The sequence below is a fragment of the Balaenoptera borealis genome, assembly GCF_965194805.1.
Source record: "Balaenoptera borealis genome assembly, chromosome: 4".
Lineage (NCBI taxonomy): Eukaryota > Metazoa > Chordata > Mammalia > Artiodactyla > Balaenopteridae > Balaenoptera > Balaenoptera borealis.
In genome coordinates, this window is record NC_138861.1 from 103,138,470 (window position 1) to 103,164,973 (window position 26,504).

At 37.2% G+C, this 26,504-nt stretch overlaps 1 protein-coding gene across 2 annotated transcripts in view; it reads right to left on the bottom strand.

The window, feature by feature from the left end:
• SLIT2 (slit guidance ligand 2) overlaps nt 1–26,504 on the bottom strand; it is a 380,046-nt gene that overhangs the window by 77,484 nt on the left and 276,058 nt on the right. Inside the window, exons 11-19 of one of the 2 annotated variants that reach the window (XM_082391835.1) lie at nt 24,411–24,482; nt 23,836–23,907; nt 15,838–15,909; nt 11,936–12,079; nt 11,660–11,823; nt 10,679–10,702; nt 7,016–7,166; nt 4,302–4,376; nt 2,572–2,715 (exon numbers count right to left, since the gene is read on the bottom strand). In XM_082391835.1, the coding sequence (XP_082247961.1) occupies nt 2,572–2,715; nt 4,302–4,376; nt 7,016–7,166; nt 10,679–10,702; nt 11,660–11,823; nt 11,936–12,079; nt 15,838–15,909; nt 23,836–23,907; nt 24,411–24,482 (918 nt within the window). The remainder of the gene's footprint in view (nt 1–2,571; nt 2,716–4,301; nt 4,377–7,015; nt 7,167–10,678; nt 10,703–11,659; nt 11,824–11,935; nt 12,080–15,837; nt 15,910–23,835; nt 23,908–24,410; nt 24,483–26,504) is intronic. The other variant, XM_082391836.1, reaches the window with a different exon arrangement.

Genomic DNA, 26,504 nt, shown 5'->3' on the forward strand with positions numbered 1-26,504 from the left:
GGGGGTTCAAAGACCCACTGAAATATGTACATGTACGAACTAAGAGGTTTACTAGTCCTAAAGGGTTGAGAAGTCTACAGGCAGTGAGGAGGGTCTTGTCAAAATCTTTATAGCTCCAAGCTGAAAGAGACCACTTAAAGCAATAGCTATGTCCCCATAAACCCACAGAAGGCCTTTTAATACTCTTAGCTTGGTCTAAATGATCTGTTTTGCTGCTTGAGGTACAGTGGGATTAAGTAGAGAGTCAGTGGGTGTCTGTCTCAGGTGCCAAAACACAAGAGGCACAAAAACATTGCTAGAAATATAACAAAGGAGAAGGCTGAATTTAGAGAACTCGTCTCACAGAGAGTCCTGTGACTGGACCTAGCCAGAAAAAAATACTTTGATAAACTCTTTGGAGTGGTGTTATGGACAGAACTGTGTCCCCCTAAAATTCATATCCTGAAGCCCTAACCCCAATATGACTGTATTTGGAGACAGGGCCTTTAGGGAGGTCGTTAAGGTGAAATGAGGCCCTAAGGGTGGGGCCCTAATCTGATAGGACTGGTGTCCTTAGAGGAAGGGGCCCCAGAGCTCTCTTTTCCCACACACAGAGGAAAGGCCACGCAAGGACACAGCGAGAAGGTAGCCATCTACAAGCCAAGGAAAGAGTCCTCACCAGAAACCAACCCTCTCAGCACCTTGATCTTGGACTTCCAGCCTCCAGAACAATGAGAAAACAAATTCCTGTTGCTTAAGTCACTTATCTTGTTACAGCAGCCCAAGGCTATCTAATGTAGGTAGTTACAGGTTCACCCCTCATCCTCTCCTCCCCATCCCAACACACACTGCCCCCTTAAGGAGAAGGTTCTAGTTACAAGTCACTTGGCTACTATTTAAGAAGGGAGGCTTTTGCCTGCTGCAGGATTTATGTTTTGCTGAGTTACCTGAGGCAGCTTGGGGAAGGGGAATAGGGGCAGGAGTAGATATAACCACCTGTGGTATATCTTCTCTGTCCGCTTTCTACACTCCCAGGATCTCCTCCATAAAAAGACCAAAGGGATATTTGCATTACATTTTGCATTTCGAAGGGACTCCTAGTTAGCCCATGGGAGCGGTCAGCAGGTTGCAGGTTGGCTGTGTTGGACGGTTCGGCTCCAGGCTACCCCAGGAAGCTCAAAGAACATACTTCTCCTTTCATGGGCAGGGGCTTCTTTGAGTGGGATGTGAATTGGGGATGCCGCTGGCTGGGGAAATGCCCTCTCCCTCTACATCTGATAAAGGGCAGGCAATGAACTTCCTTGGCTCTCGGTTACCCTGGGCACGCATGGCTCTTGGTGGCTGCGCGGGGCAGGGTGAGGGTTTGGGGGAGACAGTGGAGCTTGGCCTCTCTCCACTGCAATTCCCAAGGGCGTGTCTTGGTTACAAATAATTTCCTTCGTGTCTTCCAAAGGCTTCAGAGTTTCGTTGGTGTCTCTTCCAATGTTTAGGCCACCACTTTTGTCAAACATAATTTTATGCTTTAGAGATTATGAAAACTACACATACACACAGAAGAAAATTCAAGTAACTCAAAGTGTTGTCCTTACTCGTCAATTCAAGCCCCATCTTCCTTGGCCAACAACCTTCTGGAAACATACAGGATTTCTTTTTCCCAACCTCCCTACTGCTGAGTAAGTAGACATATGCTTAGCATGTTTTCTTTGAAATAGACAGTAAAAGATATACCACCAGCCAGTTTCTCTCTTTTTCACTAAGACCTTGCAGGGGCAGATGAAGGCAGTCTCCAGCTAGGCTTATTCTGCTGCAGGTGTTGGAGTGGGTTCTGAAGCTAGTGACCTTGGGCCAAGAGAGAGTATTAGGTGGAGGTATTTGAGGAAAAGGAAAGAGAATGATTGTTCTGAGGAAGAACAGAGGAGCCAGATCTGTACAAGCACTGGAGCAAAGATAATCTTTTTTGTTGAGGATTCAACAGCCAGGAGAGGTTCTTTTGATCATTTGCAAGCAGCATAATGAAGTCAGAGGTATCAGGGACAAAGACTGTTTTTTTTTTTTTTAATAAATTAATTTATTTATTTTTGGCCGTGTTGGGTCTTTGTAGCTGCGTGGGCTTTCTCTAGTTGCAGTAAGCGGGGCCTACTCTTGGTTGCAGTGTGCAGTCTTCTCATTGCAGTGGCTTCTCTTGTTGCAGAGTGTGTGCTCTAGGCGTGTGGGCTTCCGTAGTTGTGGCACGCGGGCTCAGTAGTTGTGGCACACGGGCTTAGCTGCTAAGCGTGCGGCCTGTGGGATCTTCCCGGACCAGGGCTCGAACCCATATCCCCTGCATTGGCAGGCGGATTCTTAACCACTGTGCCACCAGGGAAGCCCCAGGGACGTTTGCCTCTACAAAATGTGTGTGTGTGTGTGTGTGATAGAGAGAAAGAGAGAGAGAGAGATACAGACAGAGAGAGAGACAGATATAGAGAGACAGAGACAGAGCAGAGATCGGGGGGATGAGGAAGAGCAGGAGCTATCCCCCCCTCCCCGGAATATAATGACCTGGGAATTACAATCCTGTGGTAGAAGAATCACAATGCAAATAAGAATACTTACAAAGTTTTGAGGCTTTCCAATCCCTTGAACATCTTATGCTGAACATTTTCCAAACGATTACTCGTGAGAAGTATTTCGTTTACACCAGCTGCGCCTTCAAATGCTCCCTCTTCAATGTCTGTGATCTTATTGTTGCTAAAGTTTCTAAATAAAAATGGTTGAAACAAATATTTGAAACAATTTCTTTCTGACAATGAGGGCACTGAGACAACATGTCTGATCATTCTCTTCTACTGAACGAACGTCTTCCACAAAAACTCTAAGCTCTTCACTGCCTGGCATTCCCAAGGCTCTGAAAAGTCACCACTTCCTGATTCCATCAAGCCAAACTGATAATAATACAAAGGAGAAATATCTATGCTGAAAAGTACCAGCCTGATCAATGATCTGCCAGGGCCCCCAGGGATATAAAACTCTTGAGGTCAGGTACTGAGTTGTGTAAACTTTTATGTTTGCCACCACACTTACTAAGAAACTTTTCAAAGAAGTGCCCGATTAAAACTGTTGAATGAATTAATGACTCAAAGAAGACAACTGGATAGAGAAAAGAAGGAAAGACTAAAATATGTTTGCGTTTAGATAGCATCAGAAATGTATCTGAATATGAGATTGTTCCCAGTTAAACTCCTCATGTAATAATATGTCAAAACCACCAACTTATGCCAGTATTTTGTATGATACAAAATACTAAGGCTTGCCCAGAGGGCAAGAACATCCAGTTGAGGTAACATCTTCCTTTAGGTTCTCTCTCTTTCTCAAGGCTCACTCCAAGACCAGGGATGCCCACAGAACAAGGATCATTTTTAGGTACCATTTTATTCCTTTCAGAGCACACTGCACATAGCAGCTGCTGAATAAATATGTATTGAATTGTAAAGCATCTTAGGGCTAAAAAGAAAAAGCAGTTAATGTCAGTGAAAAAGGAGCACAGTTAAGAACTTAGAAACTCTTTGGGAGGCAGTATAATATGTGGGTCAAGTGCACAGGAAATGCTTTCAGTCTGCTCTGCCACTTCTAGCCTTTGTGACTGTGGGCCAGTTACATATATGAAAGCACAGATATCACACAAGTATGCTTCTTTCCTTCTCCTGATGTTTCCTGTTATGTGGAGGGTTCTCCACGGACCCTCACTCTTGGCCTCTGTCCTGTCCCTCTTTCCATCCACCTTGGGTGGGGGAGGGTTACAGTCGGAGTGTTGCTGAAACTGCTGAGCTTATCAACTTATTTTAAAATATGAGTTGCGGACATGTAGTAACACAAATGAGCTATCAAGCCAGTTTACCAATCATTAATTTTGACTATCTTCTAATGAAAGTTTAATGAAGCAAAAAGTCAAACAGTTGACATGAACGTGCTGAAAGAGAAAGAACAGCATGGTTTGGGGAACAGTAAAGGAAGTTACAAAACATTACTGAACTCATCTCTAATGCGCTAAGTTTGCTGGATTCCTGCTGTGGCCACGTAACAAACCAGCTGTCTGAGTTAAAGTAAGATGCTAGGGTTCTGCTACAGAAAACATGGTTACCATCACTGGAATACATAGGAAAGAGCCAATTACTTAGGTTCCTCTCAGAGTTTACCCTAAATTCATGTCACAGGTGGTCACTGTATAGACATGTCTCTGAATCTTTTATATCTTCCAATTTCCTAAGAAATCTAAATAAAACTGCAAAGGTATAAGAAAACACAACACTACAGATATTTTAAAAGATGGCTAATATACGGCTTACATTTTACGTAATTGAGGAAGTTTCTTGAAGATGCCTGTAGCTTCCAACACTGTAAATTCATTATTATTGAGGCGTCTAGGGAAAACAGAAACAGAAAAGTTTCATTCCCAACAGTCAGGAAGAGATTAAATTTTATTTCTCGTACAGAATTATAACATTATTTAATGAATAGCCTAAAGCAAAATATAGGACACATATCACAGAAAATTTGTGGGAAGTACAGATTTTTTCCAATTTATCCCATATTTTAATGACCAAAATAAAACATATTAAGAAGCACGTAGTAAAGAAAACCAATCATCGAAATTCAAAACCAACTCTCATTCAGTAATCTGTAGAACCAAGTTTCTCAAGTTTTTTTTTCCACTATTACCCCTGCCTCCAAAAGCACTTTAGGATATATTTTTTCTAGTCACTTCTCCATAAATATGTATCAACAGCTTTACTGATATACGTTTACACACCACAGAATGCACCCTTTTAAAGTGTACAAGTCAGTGGTTTTTAAAATATTCACCAGCTTGTGCAACCGTCTTTGCTTCCTAATTCCAGAATATTCTCATCATCCAAAAAAGAAACCCCATACTCATCAGCAGTCATTCTCAGTTTGCAGCCCCCCACTGCCTCAATCCCTGGCAACCACTAATTCACCTGCTGTCTCTGTGGATTTTCCTATTCTGAATATTTCTTATAAATGGGATCACACAAAATGTGGCCTTTTGTGTCTGTCTCTTTTCACGTGGCATAATATTTACAAGGTTCTTCCATGTTTAGCATAGATTAGTACTTCATTCTGTTTTATGGCCAAATTACATTCCATTGTGTGGACATACCACATGTGTTTATCCATTCATCAGCTGATGGATATCTGAGTTGCTTTCACTTCTTAATCATTATAAATAATGCCGCTAGGACACTGGCATACAAGATTTTGTATGGCTGTATGTTTTCAATTCTTTTCGTTATGTACGTTGATGTGAAATTGCTGTGTCACATGGTAAATCTATGCTTAACTCCTTGAGGAAGAGCCCAACTGTTTCTCAAAAGTGCTGCATCGTTTTACCTTCCCACCAGCAATGTATGAGGGGTCCAATTTCTCTCACCTGTTACTGTCTTTTTTTAAAGCCATTCCACTGGTTGTGAAGTGCTACCTCATTATGTGGTTTTTTTTTTTTTCTCATTATGGTTTTGATTTGCGTTTTCTTCATGCCTAATGATACTGGGTAATTTTTCATGTGCTTATTGCCCATTTGTATATCTTCTTTGGAGAAATGTCCATACAAATAATTTGACCACTTTTTAACTGGGTAAGGTACATTTTAATTGGTGGGTTGTAAGAGCTCTTTATATATTCTGGATATGAGTCCCTGAGCAGATGTATATATATATATTTTAGATATATGTTTTACAAATATTTTCTTCCCAGTACTGATTTTTAAAGGTATAATTAAAAAAACACTTAATTTCATAAAACACACACAACCTTTGCTGAAAGATGAATTAGATATGAATTTCTAAATTCCTGAGTGACAAGTAAACTTATTTAAAGTGTTATCATGCTGGAAGATAAAATTTGAATTACTGTTTGTAGTATTATTGGAAGTAAATGTAACTCCCTCCATGATAGTAAATAGAGAGTTCAGGGCTTTTACTGCATGGTCTCCATGCATTTCTAAAGTCCTGGACCTATGAAATAGCTTCATGAACTAACAGAATTTTAAAAAGCATCATTATAACCACTAGGTAGTGAGTTTCTGTCATCTTTTTGAAAGCATTATATTATTTTTAATTATTCAAATTGCTTAAACAGGCATGAGTATAGGCACTGTGGGAGATAAACTATAAAACACAATCTCTGTCATCAAGGGGCTATAATCTAGTTGAAGACAAGAGAATTATACATGCACAAAAAGACAACCAGCTCTGCAAAGCAGTTAATGAAAAATACCAGATGGTGCTAGACATAAACATTGCTAAGATGTTCTAAAAATGATGAGGTTTTACTAGGTTTTTCTGGGATTTTTAGAAACACTAACATTAAATGTCATACTTTTATAAATAAAGTCAGTGAAGGCCAACATACATGGGCACAGAATCTATAAATGATTCAAACATATTTTAGAACCTCGTATGTGCTAGGCCCTATGTTAGTGTTATAAATATAGATCTGATTACACTCTGTCTTTTTAGCTTTTCCTGCTATGATATCCGTTGTTCAGAAAAAAACTATCCTTTGTGCTTCATACTTGGTAAACATTGAATCCTTCCACTTGTGAGTCAGTGAAGTAGCATAGCTGATAAAAAAAGGACTCTGATTGAATTCACAATTAACACAGATTCAAAATGGTGACTCCGAACTATTTTATTTGGTTGCTGAAAAGACTACATTAAAAATCTATTAAGTGCTTAGAAATGGGTTTGGATATAAGTAATATCCAAGAAATAAATACCAAATGAATGTATTATTATTAGCACTACTAAGTGCTAACTGAATTTTTGAGAGGTGAGTTAATTTCTATAGTTGTACCTTGGGCCAGAAAGATGAAGTAAGAAAGCCTCTAATACATATACTTGTACAAAGAAGAGTTATGCCAATGTGTGTCAATTAAAATTAATGTAATTATTGAGAATGAAAGGGCAAGACAAAAATCCCAATGCTTTGATGTTTTCATTCCTTCCCTCCCAAACCGGATTTTGTTGGGAGATGAACTTACAGCTCTGCAGTGTACTGGGGAATGTGGTCTGGGATTTTGGTGAGTTTTTGATTGGAGCAATCTACTGTGGTCCCTTCACAGCGGCACTTTTCAGGGCAAGCCAGATCGGCAAAGCAGTCCCCGCTTAATTTTGATCGATAATCTTCTGTACCTATTGAGGATTCAAGCCAGAAGAGAAGATACTGAGTCTGAAGGTTAGAATATTTGTTTATTTGTAGGAAGAAAAAAGTAAGATAACTATAGATTATGCAGCAGGGAGACAACTTGGGGAATTTTGGTCAATGGATGTCAGGAGAGGGTTAAAACAAGGGCTTGGAATTTGCTGGAAAAAAGAGTAACCAGATTCACAGGACAGGAAAACATTAACAGAGTTGAGCTTTTCACAGCTGTACTTTCTGCTGATCCAGTTATGAGCCATTCTAGACTATTTGACAGCTAATCACACAATGGCTACTAGTCGTGAAAAAGTTTATTTTTTCTCTGAGTCAAGAATTTAAAATGTATCCAGTAATAAACATATGCCTAGATATCATTTTCAATTAGGGCTTTCAAGGCAAATAGATGGACTCAGGTTTTTAAATTTTCTATGGTCTTTTATTATTCTCTCCCTCTCACATAATCTTCAGAAATGCTTAAAAAGCCCTCTTTTGTTCATTTTGATTTTATAAAAAGAAACAAGTAAATCCTGATTTAAGCCTCAGCAGCTTGTCATGCTGTAGAAAGCTGCGTGACGTTCCATGGTGCTTGACGGAACCATGTTTTACTCATACCTGGCAACCACATGGTTAGATCAAGCACAACAGAAAATCTCGCTACATAACCACTACACCATCCACTAGGCCAAAGGTAAGACCAAGAGGAAAGATGAAGGGAAGCAGGAGAAAAGCTACAGACGTTCTGGAAACGTAATACTGTTTACATGACATGCATTCTCCCCGCAGAATGTTTATGACCATAGTAAGAGTATTACTACCGAAGATGCCCTGGAAACACAAAGAAGGGGCTATACTGAAAGGTGCCTCCAACGTTCCTCAGAACTGCAGAATGGAAACAACAGCTTTCGGGAACAACATCCAGGAAGAAGTTGAAGGTGCGCTACAAGGACAACAGAGAGGCTCAAAAGATCTGTGGTTTCTTCTTGGAAAAAAAAAAAAGGGTGCAAAAGAGTGAGACTAAAAGAAGATACATCAGGATTGAAAAGGGAGGATATCATGTTTCAGATCAGACACTTTTACTTACAGCCAAAATGGTGAATTCCTGCAAAAGTAAAGATCACCAAGAAGGAAAGAAAGACAGTAAACCCAGTTAAGATTCACATACACGTATATAAAACTCACTCAGGTCTCTTCCTTCCTCCCTTACTGTGGCAATTATCGGGGAATGGCCTGGTGTGACAAGAATCATCATGCTTTGTAAACTTTCATAATCATTTTTTGAAGCACAGTGGTCTTACAGGAAAAGCAATGGCATACAAGATGCACAGCACAAATTAAGTTCTTGTCAATTCCTCTAAAAAAATGAAGTCTCCACAAGATAAATTTTCTTTGAGTGCTCACTGTAATCTCTAGATGCCATCCAGAATGGTGGTAGGCAAGTAGACATGTAAAATGAAGTGAAAAACTAATCGTGAGATCTTCAAGAACTATCACTGGAACACTTGGATTAAACCTTAGGTTGTGGCTTACATGCTTCGTAATGATCTTTCCAACTTATAAATAATGTCACTTAATTGAAATGGAATCAGGATCGCGGAAGAAGTTTGCAAAGCTGAATATAACAGTTTCAATACATTTGCCAATTAATGCTGTGGCATTTACTGAGGATCTGTTGTATTGTAGTTTAAGCTTTCATTTAAAACGTGAAATAAGGAAATACAGGGAACAAAGTCTAAGTGACAGATACACGAGGTATTTTACATTGAAAATAATCTGCATTCAATGCAATGGCAATGCTTATTTTATGGTTGCTCTTTAGGCAAGCTCATATTTTAATTAAAATCTGGAAAAAAAAAGGGAGGAGAGGCCCAAAGAATTCTTCTGAGTCCTGACTTCTATAATTATTTGTTTAAATCATGTAAATTGAATGACCAGAAACTGACAATTAAGCCATGATATCTGATATAAAAGTTGTTTGTTTTTTTTTTCCCCAAACCTACTTTGGCTGCTGTTAGTAAGAGGGCAAAACTGTATCAGAATTTATGAAAACAACCTGACTTTTGTTCCTTATTTGGTGAATTTGAAATATTAATTTCTAAATTATTGATAAAGCATATTTAAATGTGACAGATTAAATAATTTGATAATTATATTCACTTCTCTAATTTGGGGATTTAAGTAATATCGATGTTTTATCCTATAGGGGTTCTGTTTTTCAAAATGGCTTTTTCTGGGTAATAGCTATCAGATGACTTTCTACTTAATAATTGGGTAAAAACACTGAATTTTAAAGATTGCCAATGAAGGCCAATCAACTGTTCTTTTCAACATGTTACTTCTTATGCAGCCAGTGCAATATATATATTACTGATCATTCAAGTCAAAATATGTAATGAAACAAAATCTCTTAAATGCATACAATTATTCATATTATAATTCAACAATGGCAAGCAACGCATATCTCCTTAAAATAGAGACCAAACCCAGAGTTCTTCTTAAGAAAATAAGTATGTTTTTGCATACTAACACCTTATAAATATTTTTTTAATTTATAACTATTAAGATATATTATAGTCTAGAATAGACCCAGGATATTGTAAATGTAGCCAACGAACTACTAACATGTATTTTTATATAATGGTTTAAAACAAACAAGTCAAGAGGCATTTTACACAATTGGCAGGCAAGGAAAAAATAAGTAAAGAAACATATTTCAAAGAGCTAGTTCTAGAATCATCAGCCTTGATAGTGTTAAGACTGCAGTGGTAAAACATTTCAATTATTTTTCTAAGAAATATCTGCCTAAGTTATCCAAGGCATTTGGTGCCCATGAACTTCTGATGCTTTCAGGATGGATGTCAATATTGTTTTTGTGGAGTTATTATACTGTGACTCCAGGGATGTTAAGAATTTTAAATCACAAGCAAAGTACAACTGCACATAAATCAGCAGGAAGTTGCTGCTTTGGTATAAAAAGTGAAGCAACAGCAAGCAAAGTAAAGCAAAAAGTAAGGGATACTTTTTTAGTATAAAAAAATCTCTATAAAAAAGTAAATCTCATGATGGAAAACAGTTCTGTGTTTGTAACTGATTTCATGTAGAACTAGTTCTTTGACAACAGAAAGGTCTCTGTCTTTAAAACCAGCTTAAGATGCTATATTTTAAAAACAGGTTGAAAGGGCAGATATACAACATAAGGAGAGAAAATTATTTAAGTAGAAAGCCATAGATTGAAACATTTTAGCTACTGTGAGAAATTTCAGATAATGTGCCAAAGTGAGAGAGAGAGAAAAAGGTGGGAGTTTAATAGTAATATGTTTAACATCAGAAGCTGCATGCAAAGGCCAGGTTTTCAGGAAACAGCTACAAGTGATCTATGCAGAAGGAAATCTAGCTACAGAGTACCCACTGGATTTTCCAAAGCATGCATATCAAAGTTTTAGAAGCTACGTTTTATAAGGTGAGGAAAAGGTGTCTGCAGTTAGTCCTACTACCGAGCAAAACCTACCTGGAATGAAATACTGTTCTTTAGCTAAATAAAAAAAGAGAAAAAAAATAGAAGATGCACCTGAATGTCAGCAAGCAGAGATATGAGTTATATTAGATTAAGAATGGACTAAAGTTACTATAGATAATTAAGTGAAAAATGTATATTCACAGAAGTGGCTGAAGTATAATCATGTACAGTGAGTAGGAAATGCATCTGGAACCATGGACAATAAAGGGCTTTGTTTTGATATTAGCTTTTTAGTATAAATTAACTGCCGAATGTGAAATAACTCCTGGAATAGTTAGGTAGCATACTACCCAAAACATATAGAATGCATTTTATTATGAGAAGATAGAAAAGATTATACCTAAGCAAACAGTAAATTTCAATGTTTCTCTTTAATATTAATAAAATGCATCTATATTTCACTTTTTATAAGTAAATGTAATATTCCCAAAGTGTTAAAAGATGGCCTTTTGGAAAAAAAATGTATCCTCACAGTCCTATTCAAAATGCGAGAATGCTAAACAAGAAAACGGCATTCGGTGTGAGAAGCAAGGAATCCGGAGCTTTTTTTCCCCCTACTTCTGAGCCTGAGCAAATCAAGTAACCAAATCTCAGTTCACTTTCTTAAAGAAATGGAAACATGATTAATTACCTTACATTGCTCAATGAAAAACAATACAACAAACGTGAGACTTACAGCCTTTTAAAGGCACTGAGTTAGCTAAAAGGTCCCTGTTAAATTCAAACCCTGGGATTATAGTATGAAGTATCCAGGCGTCTTTTTTCTTTATTTCTTCTGCTGGATAGTGTGTTATAAAGGTTACATGTAGGAGTGCTATATGAATTGCGTCTACAGTTCTTTTCCTTCATGGGCAGAAGAAAAAGAAATACGATTCTGCAATGTTTGGTAATTCAGCTCAAGGCCAGCTGTCTCTACATCTCACTACTGTTTTGGGTAACGCTGGGGAAATGTCACACAGAGTAAGAAATTACCTGAACAACGGAATTTCTTGCTTTTGATCTGTCCGATTCTTTTATTTGCCAGACGCCGGGGGCTGGTGCAGCGGGCACCACTGGTCTCGATTGGGTTGGTATGAAGATAATCCGCCAGCCACTTGAGATGGCAGTCACAAATAAAGGGGTTCTGGGCCAAATGCCTTTCAGAAACACATACAGAACACTTTTACACATGACTTGCAATGAACTCAACTCTCACATTCAGAGTGAATACAATGGTCATCACGTTTGATCCAAATCCTATGTACATACATGGTTTGAATGGCACGGAGAGGTGAAAAGGTCCCCTTGGCCATGGTCTGAAGCTTGTTGTCGTATAAGGAGAGAAGGTTCAGGTTGTGCAGATCCTGAAAAGCATCTACCCGAAGGCAGTTTATCTTGTTGGCATTCAATAATCTGTTTGATTAAATAGTCGTAGAATTAAAGTGTAGCATCTCATTAACCCATCTTCAAGACTCTGTTGTTCTTGAGAAAATCCAATCAAGAAATCCATTTCTTTTACCCTCAACATTAAGTAATCATTGAGGTATCACAGGCTGAAGATTTGGGGTCATGGCAGATAAAGCATGGGTCATGTCTAATGACTGGATTGCCTAAATCTAGTGGTACTTATACATTTATTCAACAAAAATTATTAAATATATTCTCTGGAATGTGTAGAAGTACAGCAATAGACAAAGGTGGGTGAGAGCCAGTGTCTCCTGTCAAGGGTGCCATAAAGTTCTCATAAAACATTAGTCCCTGGAGCTGCTCTGTGAAAAAGAAGTTCAGTCCATTCTCAAAACGGTAGCCGGAGTGAGACTTCTAAACACAGACCAGATTACATCACTCCTCTCTCAAAACCATGAAACAACTCCCCGTTTGCTCTGAATAAAACCTAAGACTTGACAATAGCCCATAATGCCCAATGGGATCTTTGGTTCCTTTTTTGAATTTTACAACCTCCAAGTTTTCTATTCCTGGCTGTTTCAGCTCCAGCCACACAGGTCTCCTTGCCAGACTCTCTTCTCTGCTTGGAACACTCTTTTCCCAGATGTCTGCCTGGTTAACTATGTTGCTTCTTCGAGTCGGCTGCAATGTCACCTTTTCCATTCAGCCTCCCCCGGCCACTCCCTCCAATGCCGTCAGCCTGTCTTTGCCCCTCCCCTATCCTTAGCATCTCAATTCCTTTACTTTAATCTACTTTTTCTATTTTCTTAAATACACATTTCCTTCTGTTACGTGTGGTTTGCTTATTTATTATGTTCTTGCTGACTGCCATTTGCATGAACCCTCTCCCAAGGGTATAAGGTCCAGACAACAGGGATATTAGTCTATTTTGTTCCCTGATGTTTCCCACATGCCTGGCATGTGCTAGGTGCTCAATAAATATTTGTTGTTGAACGACTACTTTATAATCCTCTTGGAGAGTGGCATTATCACACGGAAGACCCTCATTCTGCATTATACATATCCATTTTACTTGGTTTAACATAATATCCCACAAACTTGTTTTTTCTCATATATACCAGTGGTATTCTGCATCAATATTCTGTGGAACTGTGGTTTACAGATCATACTTGGGCAAACGTCATTCTTGTAGGTTATATGTCCCTGTGTCTGCACTTGTATTCATGCTCCCCTCACCTTTGGGAGTATACTTGCCCGACTCTCCACCTGCCTCAACCTTCTGGCCTATCAAGGTCTCACAGAAGGCCCACCTTCTCCAGAACAAGACTTTTCCAGAATACAACTGCCACCCAACTAATGTATTCCTTCCTCTAGGAAGTCAGTCAGTGCTACCTAGTCTTGTCAACTATTTTATACAGGCCCTCATGCTTGCCCAAAGACAGTTTAGCCCTCCGGGGGCAGAGAATTTTTTTGATACTTCTTTTTCTCTGTCACAATTCAGTTCAGAGCTTTGATACTTAGAACTTTAACAAATATTTAGTAGCTCAAAAAATATGTGCTATGTGGTTTGGGTATGATGCTTTCTTACCTAACACACTGAAAACTGTTTTCCCATTTGCCCACCAGAATCTCTGTAATTCAGGGTATTTCAGTTTTACTTGCCTTTTTAAGACCTCAACTCCCTGCACATGCAAAGCCAGGACTTTCTGGTGGTGGTTCTCCCTGCTCTACTCTTTTTTATCCTCCTTCAGAAACTGCAGTTTTGGCTTTCTCTGTGATCTATATAATGCTTTCTTAAGAGCTTAGAGGCATGGTTTGAGGTGTGGACTGATTAATCCTATACCTCCCCACTTGGGGCCACAACACACGGGCCACTGGCCACGTTCCCTAACTAGTCAGCTAACTAAGAAAGGAGTTGTACAGCACAATGCTAAGGACAAGGAAAAGATGCGGAGCCTGGAAGGCAACTAAAGAAAGTGCCGTTCTGAGCATTTTGTACTTAGTTTACATTCAGGTGGTCCAGAAATTAGGGGGGAAGTACTGAACACTACTTTCTTTTGTTCCTTCCATTTACCTACTTCTTCTCCTCAATATCTCATCTGTTCAAGCAGATCTAAGATGTTTAACCTAACCAAATTCTCAACTAACCGTAAAGAGTCAATTGTGCCACGTTAGCTCTGGCAGGCTTAGTCTGGAGATAGAACTTAAGGCAGAGGGAGAAAGCTGGCTTTTTTAGTAAGGTTTATCTACATACAGATTCCCAGTGTTTATCAACCCACTTGTTCCATCAACTACCAATAAGTGTGTGTGGAAAGAAAAAGGTGCCATTTTTAGTGTTGGTACCAGGCAGGACAGTGGTAGCAAGAGAATGTAAGTGAATGGTGAGGAGAATAATGCTAAGAAAATGTGAAAGAATGACACAAAAGTAAATAACAAATAGGCAACACTTGGCTATAGTACCTAGCTATACCTATGATGTATATAGAGTCATCCTATTCAAGATCAGAAACAATATTTGCTAACTTCACTGCAAATGAAGGGTTAAAAAATAACTTGATGCCCAAATAAAGTCACTAGGTCACAAAGGTCAGTATTTATCATGACTGATTGGTCTGTTGTAAAATCAATTTATTGAGTTATGTAGCATTAAGAAGAGAGAGAATGGAACAGAATTCACAGTACTATACATAGTGAGGTTAAACAGTTTTGTTAATGATTCGTTTCATTTGTGTGTCTGTATGTGTATATGTATGAACTGTGTTGTGATATAAAATATGTTTCTGCATAATAATGAAAAGTTTAAAATGTGGATAACAGGATGTAATTATAAACATACATTTATCAAGTAAGGAAAAAAAAACAACCTTTGGGCTGTTTGTGAGATTAGGAATAAATTTTTACCAAGTAAGTGGTTCAAACCCCAACTCCAACAAATACACACATCCAAAAGAGAAAATAGCATTCTAAACTTAAGAATTTTAAAGTAGACTGACTGTGAGCTAGTTGAGAGAAGAAATTATATCATATTCATCTTTTTATCCACAGCAGCTAGGTCAGTGTGTGCCCCAAATGAGATACCCTATAAGTGTTTGGTGATTTGAATAGATTTTGATGGTCCAACACTAACAATCTTAGTATTAGCATACTTTTTCAATCTCATTTTCATATGAGCATTAATTAAGACATCTGGGGTCAAGTCTTATTCTTATAAATATGTATCATAAATACTTCTTTTGAGACAAATAAGTTGTAGCTATTCTCTAAGCAGAGTGGTCTTTAAAGTCCAGGAAATTGACAGATAATTCTCTCACTAAAGATTAATTTGAGTGTTACCACTCTGTCCTAGGCTACTAAACACCATCTTTGTGTTGGGGGATGTTATTCTAGTACTGTCACTGTTGCAGATTCTTTGGACAAAGGTGGATAAACATATTACCAAGTCTTTCTCCTTTCCAACTATTGGTAAATCAAACCAGAGAAATTTCATAAAGGGCAAGGATTCCACAGACTATAAATGAAAGGACAGCCAGGATGCCCACATTTATGACAATGTGGAAAGAAAGGTTTGGGAACAATTTCAAAGTGTTGTGTCTTCAAATAAATAACCATCATCAATGTTAGCTCCACTAGACTAATCTTTTCCATTTCATGAAACTATGTCATTTTGGGTCAAATTTTTCTGAAGCCTCCATGAATATATGAGATGGTACACTGGCTAAAATATATATTTGGGTTCAACAGATCAGGAACAATCAAATACTTACAGTAGCTGTAAGGAAAACAGTCCTTCAAATAAACTTTTTGGGAGTTCTGTGATTTTATTTCCATAGAGGACACTGGAAAAACATGATTTGAACAAACAAAAAAATTAGACATCAACCAGCAAAACAAATTCAGCCAAACATATGTATTCAGGCCTATAGGAGGTTAGTAAGCTCCATACGTCATAAAAGCCATAGTTGAGTAAACAAACTTAAATTTGCAAATGTTTTTTCCCTGGTTATAGATTAGACATATGCTTATGGTAGAAAGTTTGGAAAACAAAGAAAAACAAAAAAAATTAACAAAAATTAACACAATTTATGATTTTATTCCCCTTTCATAGAAATGTCCAGTTAAATTGTCATGTTTTTCTACACACACACACACAGTTCATATGTACTGAGAGCACACAGTATATAACAAAGGAGAACAGTAAATGTGGAACCCACTGTTCTTTAAAGGGATGAGGTTTAGGATTATCATAATGGAATATAGTGAAAGGAATCCACATAAGTGTAAAATTTTCGTTTTAAACATATAATGTATATGCATAAGAAATGTAAGATTTGTGAAGACAGTGATCATTAATATTGATACAGGAGAATTTTTAAAATGTATGTTCCCAAAGAAATATGAATAGGAATGTATCCTCATGTCCCTACCTCTGATTAGCCACTAAGTGTAGCCACAAAGTGCAGGGACCATGACTTAATTACTTCAGCATACCTGGCGCCTAGGTTTTGACACACAGTGATGTTCTAACATCGGATTGATGAGTGAATATTGTTTGAAGAGTAAAATGAAGTAATAAATTAGCACAGGAACAAATTAAGGAATAAATTAATGTATTCACAGAAAGGGTGAAATGAGGGGATTTCAACAGCAAATAAATGAAAATGATTGACTCATCACATTGGCTACTGACCACAGATCTGCAATGATGCCCCTCTATTTTCAGGCCCCAAAAGCAGAGGACCACAATTATGTGTAGGAAAAGACAGAAATTATATTTTTAGAGGAACAATTTGACAACATGTATCAAGAGTCGTAAAGATGTTTATATAAATTTTAACTTAGTAGTTTCTCTCAAGAGTTTAAGAAAAAACTCGGAGACAAACACAGTATTTTATCTGCCAAATGTTGTTCATGGAATAATTTATAAAAGTGAAAAATTAGGGCTTCCCTGGTGGCGCAGCGGTTGAGAGTCCCCCTGCCCGTGCGGGGGACATGGGTTCGAGCCCTGGTCTGGGGGGATCCCACATGCTGCGGAGCAACTGGGCCTGGGCGCTACAGCTACTGAGCCTGCGCTCTGGGGCCCACAAGCCACAGCTACTGAGCCCATGCACCGCAACTGCTGAAGCCTGCGCGCCTAGAGCCCATGCTCCGTGGTAGGGGAAGCCACCGCAATGAGAAGCCCGTCGACACAACTAGAGAAAGCCCGCGTGCAGCAGCAAGGACCCAACGCAGCCAGAAATAAATAAATAAAATAAATAAAATAAAAAAAAAAAAAAAGTGAAAAATTAAATACAAATAAAGTGTATCCAAGTTCCAAAGAGGGGGATTGGCTAAATATATATTTCACATTGATAAAAATCACGTTCTGAAGAATATTTAATGAAATGAAAGTATTCATGATACAACACTAAGTTTAAAAGAGCATAATACAAAAGAATATATTATAGTATAACTTTAACTTTGTTTAGAAGAATATATACATATATATATAGAAAAAAAGTGGAAAATCTCTAGATGGTAAGTGACTTACTGTCCAGAGGTCATTTGAATTTGAATCTATATACACTGTCTTTATTTTTTAAATTTTCTCTAGGATGGGCATAAATTGCTTTAAAAAGTCAGAAGTATTCTTTTGGAAGAGAAATAAATGATGTCATAAAATGTGGAGGAAAAAGCCAAAATGAGAATCAAAATAATTAATATGTTTGGCAGCTGTACATGATTTCTGTTTGGAAAGGAGGAAAATAATGCAAGAGAGATGAATCAGAGTGAGGAAAAAGCTGTTCCCTTTTAAGATGTCAGTGAGATGTGGGATATATTACAAAATATGAAGAAAATTCTTAAGGGAACAAATAAAGCTGGGTGCTATACTGTACAAAGCGACATTTCATCTGTATAGATTCCAGTGGTATAGTTATACAGTATAACATAAAAATTCATTTGTGTAGAATATAGATTTTTTTAAAAACTTCACACAATTAGAGAAGAAACAATTTTAAAAATACAAGAACAAAAGAGAGAATTGTACATTGCCAGGCTCAAGGAGGTAAGGGCGTTAAGAAAGGGTAGAGCGACAATAATATATATCTTAAGGTCAAGAATAAGAGAACAGAGGGCTTTAGGGAACAAATGGTCAGATCAAGGTGGCACCAATTTGGGATATTCAACTGAATATCATTCAAGTAATGCATTCAGCAATAGGTATCGTACACTCATTATGTGCCAGGAACTTTGCCAGGTTCTAGGCTTCGTGCCCAATTAAACTGAATCCGGCTGTTACTTGTTCAAAGTTCACCATTTGCCTGTGTGCCAGCCGCTGATAACAACTGAGATGAATAAAAGGTATGGCTTCGAAGAGACACCCAAAAGGGCTATTTTGAATACTGAAGGAGTTTCACATTTTGAACCCATCGAGATCTAAAAAGGAAACAGGTTATGTAAGAACTGTGGGGGACCCACATTAGAATCAAAGGGTGAGTAATTTAGTAGGTTGTTCACTTGGGTCTTTTGTTTCAAAGGTTGGTTCAAATAGCACGAAAGGAGGACTAGCTAGGCAGTGTGCCATACTTACACTGTGAAAATTTTCTTTTCCAACAAATCATTCTGTTTTCTTTAAGATCATGATAAGAAAATAGATGTTTACTATTAATGAGACAATTTGGGTACCGGGGAGAAAAAGACGAAAATCACAAAAGGATGTAGGAAATCTGTAAGTGTAGGTATAATTGGGTATACGGACTATCATAAAAATAATAAATGCTTGATATGATGGGGATGAGATTTCTCTACAAAACGGTATAGCAATACTAGGGCTGAATAGTTTTCTTACACACAGTGAGATCGAAATGGTAGGAAGGAAAAAGGAATTTAAAAATATCAAAAGTCCAAAGACCAGGACCGAACAATTGGATGGCAGCCAAGAAAATAGGGCCAAAATCTATAAAAATGAGGGAAAGGAGTATCATCACATAAAGATACAAACTGCAAAAGGGCCAATGAGAATCTTGCTACACTCATAAGAGGGGAGGAAAATTTTTAAAAATCAAGATAAAAATAATTCAGGTGAAAAGAAAATAAATACATGAGTAATATGCATAATTTCCAAATGCCAAGAATGACAAATTGGGTAGCTTTTCTACAGTTTTCTTATACATGGCTTATATTTGGCATTCTATATACAGTACAGTTATGCTGACAGAGAATTTTTTATAGTCATTTGAAACAACAGGGAAATCTTATGGCAGCTTTTGTACCTGCTACAAGAAGGAAGGCTAAGAATACTAAACCCAGTTTCACTCTGGTGTTTCAATATTGGGACAGTAAGATACAGCAACCACACACTGCTGGCCAGTCTTTGACTTCTCCTGCCCTTGCTGAAAGCAGAAGACAGAACTCCTACTAAAGAGAAAAAATGTCCAAAATAGAAGCCTACATGATGGCTATCATGAAAAAGGTACAATGGGCAGACTTACTATCCAAATAAATGTTAAAGAGCTATACTTACTTATAAATGAAAAACCATGTGTATTTGAGAATTAAAACACTAAGCAAATTTAAAGAGAGTACAGTAAAGAGAAAGCAGAGGTCACTACATTTTCACTGAAAACCAGTGGTAAATGCAAGGTACTGTGCTGGACGGTTAACATCAGTCCAAGAAAAGGCTGTAGGAAATGCAAATACAGCAATCAAGCCTTTCACTATAGACCCCTGTGGAATTTGTGAGCTGGTTAGTGAAGAGAGGAAATAAGAATTAGTGAACTACAATAGTTTGTAAAAGGTTAATGAAAAAGTAAGAAGAGGGGAAGACCATATTCTGAGGATCTTGGGCATAAAAATTCCCTGGGATAATTAAAATCCAAAATCATACACATTGATAAGTATCAGGAGAAGAATTTGCCACGGTCTTATTGTAATATCTCTTGAAAGTTTACTCTGTATTTTTAACAAAGCCAGGAGAGGAATAATCTCGTCCCCATCTTAGAGATGAGACAACTGAAGCACAGGGAAATTAGTAACTAGCTCTATGTACCCAGTGAGTTAGAGCCAGTATTCGAATACAAGCCATCCAGCATTCTAAAGGAGATATGCTTAGCCACTATGCTGCACTGCTATAACACTTAATATAAAGTTATTTTGTTAATATAAATATATATAATTATAATATAATATAAATCCAACCAGTAAATAAAAAATAAAAAATGTTTAGAGGCAATGCTAAATGTACTTGTACACCGAGTTCTTAAGAAATGATTATTAAATATTATAGAAATTTTGTTGATGTCACAGTGAAAGTAATAAAAAGCCCTGAGGATAAAATGATTTCATAGATGCATGTATTTTGAATGATATTTTGTTAATAATATGTAATACACTATTATATAATAAAATACGTTAATATATAATAGTGGTATATAATATATATAATAGTGATATATAATAATATGTAACAGAATTTAATAGAGAGACCTTAAAAGACACTCAACAGATCAAGTCCAGTTTTCTCTAAGATATACTATTTTGGTAATTGAATAACAAAACAATTTATTAAATAAAATGCATTAGAGGTATTTGGCAACATACCACCTTTAAATATTTCGCTTCTTTAGCAAATGTAGTGATTAAATTAAGCTGGCTATATAATTGAGTACAGCTGCAGAAAGACATATAAAAGAAACTTGTACAAGTAAACACTTCATTTAAAGAAAGAAATGTGGCCTATTTGCATCCCTCCTGCAGTTAATCTACATACACCGAAGTCACTTCACCCCTTTCTGGAAGACTTAAATTCCTGGCTCACTATTTTAGTCTCCAACATGACTCTTTTCCAGCAACCTGTCTTTCACCATATTTATCCCTCTATCCTTGTGGCTGTACCCTAGACCTTGCCATTACCCACAACTGCAACCTTTTCATTATTTTAATTTCAAGCATCTGCTCCCCTCAAGTCATACTGACTTTTTCTTGCTCTGTCTTGAAACACTCTGCACACTCCTACCTCAGAGCCTCAGTATTTAGCTGTTCCCTCTGTTTTTTTAATAATTTTATTTTATTTATTTATTTATTTTTGGCTGTGTTGGGTCTTTGTTGCTGCGTGCGTGCTTTCTCTAGCTGCGGTGAGTGGGGTCTACTCTTCCTTGCAGTGTGTGGGCTTCTCATTGCGGTGGCTTCTCTTGTTGCGGAGCACAGGCTCTAGGCATGCAGGCTTCAGTAGTTGTGGCACGTGGGCTCAGCAGTTGTGGCTCACGGGCTCTAGAGCGCAGGCTCAGTAGTTGTGGCGCACAGGCTTAGTTGCTCCACGGCATGTGGGATCTTCCCGTACCAGGGCTCGAACCCGTGTCCCCTGCATTGGCAGGTGGATTCTCAACCACTGCTCCACCGGGGAAGCCCTGTTCCCTCTGTCTTGAACGCTCTTTCTCCATATCTCTGCAGAGCTTACTCCTACAATCCCAATCTTCAGATCTTTGCCCAATATCACTTTCCTGGGGGGCCTTTGTTAATTGTTCTATTTAAAATTTTAGCTCTCCCCTCCTCTAGCATTCCTTATCCCCTTTCCTTTCTTAGTTTTCCTTCATAGCACCTGTATCATCAGATATACTATATTTTCTGTCCATAGTTTACTTTATCATTGGTCACCTCCATGAGGGAGGGATTTTGGTGTTTTGTTCACTCACACGAGGACTAGTCCACAAGAGGGGCTCAAATACATTTCTGTTGAACTTATGATTGTGTTTAAATGAAGAAAAGGGTGATTGCAAATCCGGGTAGTTATATATTTTATGGAGGGGGTAAATAATTTAATCTTCGGAAGGCCAATTCAGAACATGAACACAAAGAGGAAAATGATATTAGTTATAATATATGGACTTTCTCTGTGATATCATAGCTATTTGATTTTCTCCTAGCTTTTCTGTTTTATAATGTTATAAGGCATTATGTGGGTATTCCACTTCTGGAAAAAGGTTCCTACTTTTTCATGTACTGCTATGATTTGAACTAGAAATTCCTCAGTGACTTAGCGTCCTGACTGAAATGCAGTTCTACAAGGAAAGATAATGCTTTTCTATAGCTTTCCAAAAGAACTATGTACATGAGAGCTCTGATCTTGAAGACTAAGATCCCAATTCAGCAAGCATGTTCTTTTACATGTGTTGTCATTTCTTTTCCAATTTGACATTAGTTTATTATATATGTAGATTAGTACATAAGTTATAATCATTAATTATAATAAATATATATTTAATAAATATAATGTAATTTACTGTGATGAATGATTAACAAAATAATTAAAATGATTAATCTTTTATTTATTTTATTATTTCTTTTTACCATTTAACTCTCACAACCACAAGTGTCAACATCATTAAGGCAGTAGAACTTAACAGTAAACTCTGCAAGCAAGCAGATATAAATAATAATTCTCCATCCATTTCTCTCTTTTTTGACGTTTAACGGTTATCTTTGAGGCACAGATACTTGAAGGACCAAGACTTTGTACACTGACTTGACTTTTGTTCTGTCCTTTTGTATGGCTGGGAGGTTGTCTATGTTTACTTTGGATAGTATTACTGTCCAGGATGGTATGTACTTTACGGACAATTTGGGTGATTTAATAGAGTTTTGCATTGCGCTTTGCGATTTTAGAATCTGACAGCCCACCCTGAGAACAGTGCATGACTGTACTTTACACTTTCTGCCAATAGTTGTTTCCCTGGTCTTGGACTTCATCTATTAAAATAAAAACCCAAAACAAAAAACAAACAGAAATGAACCTAGGCAGACACTGCAGGTGAAGTGATAGTTTTCCATGTTTTTCTTCAAAGAAAAACTGCAGTTTTCTGAGCAGACCAGCATAGCGACCTGAACATCCATGTGCCCAGAAGAGCTGGTCCATCTCCTCCCCTTGGTATGAGTGTAAACTGTTATATAAACCAAAGGTGTTTATCTGAGTATCACACATGTGTATCCTGAAATTCTCACTGGCTACCACTGACTTCTGAAGTTTCTAAGAGCCCTGCAGTAATTTACAACAATAAGAACCCTTCTCTAAGCATCACCTCTTAAAAAAATACCAGATTTCATTTTCAAACTTTAAAATTAAAATTTGAAATAAAAGCTAACTCTACTCGGTGGACTTCTGAAGATTTTGTACAAGTTTGAAGGAATAATGGCCTTTATAAATTCACTTCAGAACCACTTTAATTTACATAGCTATCTCCCTGGAAGTCCTTTTGACATTAAAAAGCTGTCATACTTTCTTATCTTCGTTCTTTGAGAGATTAAAGCTGGTCTGTCAGGGAAGTCTTAAGGTGATGAAGCAAGGGTTGGGGGGCCCTCTCAATGGTCATCTTCCACTGTTCTCTGCAAGACTTCGCCCAGCATCATTCTAAAGGGCACTGTAATTGTCCCCAGAGACAGCGGCTGTGGGCTTAAGGATTATCGGCACAACACTGACCAGAGCACTCCAAAATAAACATTTTCCCTTTACTTCAGAAAGAAAACATTGCCAAGAAAGGGGCTCATACTCTTGCTCTCTAAATAGCAGAACTGTCAAACCTTAAAATATATACCCCTAAAAACTGGCTAATTTTAGTGGCAGGTAGCAGTTCTCCATAAAAATGATGAAATTCACTAAAGATTCATACTAATTATTATTAATAATTCATAATAAAAAACTTAAAGAGTATATCCCTTAAATCCAAATTTAAAACTAGAGCCACTGTTCCTTGTGCATGCTGCTTTCCTTCAGTGATGTGGTCAATACTTACAGTGAATTCAGAGAGCGTAGGCCTTGGAAAGCATCTGGTGCTAGCTCAGAGATCTGATTATTGCTCAGGTCGCTAAGATTAAAAATAGGTTAGGTTAAACTAAATAGAATATCAGTGAGATTTACTGCAGGAGAAAGCTATTTATTGCCTTTGCATGTCAGTTTTGCACCTATCAATACATATATACAATTTGCAACATGAAACATCTGAAGCATCCTAAATTAAAAAAAAAAAATCACACTTTTAAATCAATTATTGGCTATTTCCCTAAATTATTATTAAAGATGGCATGTGTTATTTTTGAAAATAGAACATTTAAGAATTTGACTGCATAATATATTGACCACGTACATTCACACTAGTGTGAATTAATACGCTAAATTACAGAGAACTTAAAAAATTAATAGTTTAGCTTTTAACATTACAATATTATAGAACTAGCAACAGATAGTCACATCATTTAATATTTAATCTGTCGAGTACTGAAATATTCATACTTAAATGGATGTCTTCGCATGGTCATGACTTGTATAATTTTTAAAAATTACACTGATTTCAGAGTATTATTCACTCACATTCTTCTAAGCTTTTTATATGGTGAGAAAGCTCCAGGAGGGATGACCTTGATTGAGTTCTGTTCCAAACGTCTGCAATGAAAAAAAAATTAAGTTTTAAATAGAAATGTGAGCTCCCAGATATGTTTAATTCAAGCCATGTCAAGAAGAAAAGGTGATATGCTTTATAGGTGATATTTTCTTTTTTTCTCAAAAAAGACTACTAAAATTAATTGTGCTCTGCCCTAAATGTGGTACAAGATTGGGAATAAAAACAAAGCAACTGTAAAAACAATAAAAATATTCTGATTTTTCAGGCATTACAAGTTCATTAATATTTAAGTCTGGAGTTTGTATAAAAGAAAGAACACCTGTAAGAAGCTAAGTTGGGAATACGTTTTGCTAACTTCAATATCAGGAAGAAATATGTTGTAACACTGAAAAGATGTAGAACATGTTTTAAGAGATAACTATAACTCTTCCACAAAAGACATTATGGTTGAATACTAAATTTTAGAAACCATTTCCTCTACAGAAAGCATATTATAGCTTGAAAGAATTGTTATATGCAGAAAATTAATTTTGAAGCTTCTTCGGAGGCAAAAATCCTATATTCTAAATTTATAAGTGCTACAGATATTTTCAGTAAAAGTGTCTGGACTCTGTCAATCCATTATGTGAATATTTCATGTGAAAACCACTGCAGCAAAGTGCATTTAAACACAACTGCCGTGTTTTTATGATGCACTAAAATCTGAGAGGTGAAAATAACCCTCTAACATTATCTATTCCATGGTTCTGCTATCAAAGAAAGACAAGATTTTACCCATCTAGTTATGAAAGACACAAAACAGTATATTTCACAGGGTGTTTTGGTGAATATTTTAGTCCATCAAAAAATGTTGTCTCTCAGCCTCATTTCTACCCATATACATATGCTAACACGCATTTCCCATCCCTTCTCCTCGCTTCTGCTCTGCATCCCAGAGAGCTGACTCCTGTGAACCATTTAGTGCAGGCTCACTTGCCAGCTGGCTTTTGTGAGACTTGATCAGTGAGAGGCAGTGGTGGGGGACCGAAGGTGGGACAAAGGGAGAAGCCAGGGTATTCTCCCCTTTTCTGCCCCAGGATATGTCCTCGGCAGTGGTCTCATCTCTTCCTTAATTTTAGCTCCTGCTAAGGGCCAGCTCCTAACTTTGTATATCATCAATTTCTTAGTTCTTTGTAGCCCTGGGGGTGGAAGCAGCTTTCTAATCTGTGTCACTTTCTAGAGTTGTTTAACTCATTTGTCATATTAAATCCCTCCGCTGAAATACCTGGCATGAGCTCCATTTTCTTGCCCAAATTTTAAAAATACATATACATATACACATATATGTATATACATTTATATTGGTATATTTATGTATAAATATTATATATAGAGAGAGGCCATATATAGGCTATATATGTGTCATATACAGTGATTCATTTTTATTGAATGTTGGTAATACTTTGACATATGTATTACAAGCATTTAATGGACATCAGATCAAAACAAATAAAATATTGCTAGGAGGTTAAGTCAAATTGCTTAAATTACAGTCTTTTCTGATTCAAAGGCCTTATATTACAATATCATGTTTTCTTCAACAGTCTCAGTGTTCACCCTCTGACCTCCTTGTGTCTAAAGGCAATGGGTTTCCCCAACCTTCACTGCTCTTCAACTCACTGTAGCGTATGATATTGTGAACAATCCTTCCTCCCTTGGATGTGACACTATATGTTCCTGATTCTTGCTCTGCTTTTCTCTTTCTAATTTAGGGCTTCATTTTCTAGTCCTCCGAGTTGAGTTATTCCCCAAGTTTCCGTCCCTTGCTCGCTCACAAAAAGGTAAAATCTTTTCCGTAACTTGCAATATTACTCATGATCCTCACCCTCCAGAAAGCAGAAGTTATTTTGTTCACATTAAAGAAAAACTTACGCTTAAGCTATTTACGAAATATGTTAAGGAAGCAAATTAAAATCACTCATATTACAGTACTCAGATCCGTGAATTTTACTTTAGTTTTTCTGCACGCATATTTATTTTATATAATTAAAATCTTACTGTATAGAGAATTGTGAGTTGCATCC